The 2,635-nt window shown below is 24.9% G+C and overlaps 1 protein-coding gene across 1 annotated transcript in view; it reads right to left on the bottom strand.

The window, feature by feature from the left end:
• Positions 1–809: 809 nt before the first annotated feature.
• LOC126908252 (uncharacterized) overlaps positions 810–2,635 on the bottom strand; it is a 9,006-nt gene continuing 7,180 nt past the window's right edge. The window contains exons 10-12 of the mRNA XM_050690165.1: positions 2,613–2,635; positions 2,409–2,488; positions 810–1,478 (exon numbers count right to left, since the gene is read on the bottom strand). The exon at positions 2,613–2,635 is cut by the window's right edge and continues 1 nt beyond it. Of these exons, the coding sequence (XP_050546122.1) occupies positions 810–1,478; positions 2,409–2,488; positions 2,613–2,635 (772 nt within the window). The remainder of the gene's footprint in view (positions 1,479–2,408; positions 2,489–2,612) is intronic.

Here is a 2,635-nt window from a genome sequence, read left to right as displayed (position 1 = left end):
ATATAATTTTCCTTCAATTTACTTTTTACGACAAACCACACGTAGTGGTAGTATCTTAATAAAGAGTTCATGGATATATATGTTGTATGCTATATTTTCACCTTGTAGCTAAACGTACTTAAACAATCCGTTAACTATAACATCTACATTCTATTATTATTTCTCTTTCTTAATTATAAAAAAATATAAATATCACACGTATGGCCACTTATTTTATGTCCTTCATCATCTTTTTATTATAATAATCCCTATCATTTTTTTATGACAAAAAACCCCCTTTTAAATATCCCCTACTCTTTCTCTTTTTTTTTATGACAACTGTTAGATACTATTATACTTCATCCAACTATGTCACGTTACCACAGTGCCACGACCCCCCTATGCTGGATTTACTATAATTATCTTCTTTTTTATAATCATTAAGCAAATTATTATTACAATTTTTATTAAAATGAATAATATGCTCTAGTTTTTATTTTAAAACAAGAAATCACACGATTTTTAGCAAAAATACATTTTATAATGACAAATATCGACAATATACCTTATGAGTATCATATGTATAAATTATTTCATACTTAAAAAATTATTATTTTTGTCTTTTATTAATTTAAAAATGGTTGAATAAATTATTGATTACAAGTGTGATTGAATTACCATAAGTATTTTAGAAAAATAAATATCTATCATACTGAAAAAAATATCAAATATCAATATATATTACGTGAATAGTTATGAATTCTGCCTTAATTAACTTAAAAATTTGCTGAAATTTTCTTTCTATTCCACATACATTTACTGGTATACGTTCAAAATTGTATNCTTTCTATTCCACATACATTTACTGGTATACGTTCAAAATTGTATTTGCGAGGATTTGGTAATCCTTTTAATATTCTATCTAATAAATTTTGTGATAGAATGTCTTCATCTTTAATATTTTCCCATATATAGTTATTTTTATAATTATTATTTTCAATTTGTTGGGGTCTTAAGAAAATATTTGTATAATGATTTACCAATCCTTTAAAAACACACATTATATCAAATACATTATTTACTTCATGAATTTTATGTAATTCTTGTTCTAATATTTCGTCCCCATTCAACTTTAATAGTGTACTACTCAATTTGTTTAAATTATATATTAATTGGTCCCAATATGGTGTTGTACAATGATCAATTCTTAGTGCCTCATAGGCATATACCATTAGCAAAATCGCATACTTATAAGTTCGATTGCACATGATTTTTTTTGCTTTTTTAAGAGTGAATTCTATATCACTCCTGTACATTGTTGAATTAAGAATGAAATCGTAAATTGTTGTATGGGGTAGTCTAGGGAAGTACGATTGAACAAGTTCTTCTTCGACATATTTCCATAAAGACGAATTCACAAGGTTTTCTAGACGATTTCTGGTTTGTTCATCATAGACCGTATCATTTATTAAAGATGTATTATTATACAGCATACTGGTCTGTTAAAAATAAATAAATTTTTTTATAAACTGATTCTTAATTACCTTCCTATATTAAAAACATATTTTATAGGGTATATCTTAAAAAATTTAAGGGTGCAAACTTTAAGTATATGATAAAAACTAAAATATATTTGTTTACGAGTTTTTACACAAGGAACAATATCATAGATTCTGTTCACACCGTACCCGCCTACTGCTAGTGAGATCAAAGAACATTAGTACTTAATAAAAAACTAATGAGGTCTTCAAATACAAATGTAGTTACACGAATAAGTCAGTCTAGACCTACTACAGCAGTAGACGTATTATAAATAAAAATAAAACTATAATATCTATCAATTCTGACTTTAATTTCACTTGTAAATTAAATAATAACGCCCAGTGCTATCGGGACACCACATAGTGAATTTAAATATAGATTAAAATCTTATAGAAATATTTACCACTATCATATTGCACGCACGTGAAGTTATACGAAAATAAATGTCGTAGGGATGTCTTTATTTTAAAGCATATTGTTAAAATTTTTATATAATGACAATACAGGAAAATGATTAATTGATGTCTTTAATAAATTTTTGCTTTTACATTATACGCTCGAATGCAATTGTGCATAAAAAAATTTTTGAAGTAACAATAAAAATATTTTAACGAAAACTGTACAAATTTGATTTTAACCACCAATACAAAATAAATGAAGGAGTAAAAAGAAAATTTTTTAAATTATACAAATAATAATTTTTATTGAGCCATGTATACGACCAGCATTTTTTATTTTATAATGTTATAAAAATGATTTCACAACATTATTTTTTTATATTTGTATATGGGCCGTAATTAGTCCTGTATTTACTATAAATTTAATTTGAATTGGGAAAGATTGAAATCATAAATTAAGAACACACAAAGACATATTTATAAACTCACTTGAATTTTAATTATCTTGATTTGAAGAAAATCATTTATTTTGCTCATAAATGACTCTATTTTTTTATTCATATCTTCTACTATCAATAAAAATAATTGGTAATTTTATTATATATATTACGTAGAATTTCTGTTTTGTCATGAAGAGACATTAATTTGTTTCAGCGGGTGATATAAGGATTTATTAATATGACCTATACATACCATTGTATTCGAAATAGTTATCT

The sequence above is a fragment of the Daktulosphaira vitifoliae genome, unplaced genomic scaffold (genome assembly GCF_025091365.1).
Source record: "Daktulosphaira vitifoliae isolate Bord-2020 unplaced genomic scaffold, ASM2509136v1 Scaffold_5, whole genome shotgun sequence".
NCBI lineage: Eukaryota > Metazoa > Arthropoda > Insecta > Hemiptera > Phylloxeridae > Daktulosphaira > Daktulosphaira vitifoliae.
This window is presented reverse-complemented; position numbering and strand designations above follow the sequence as displayed.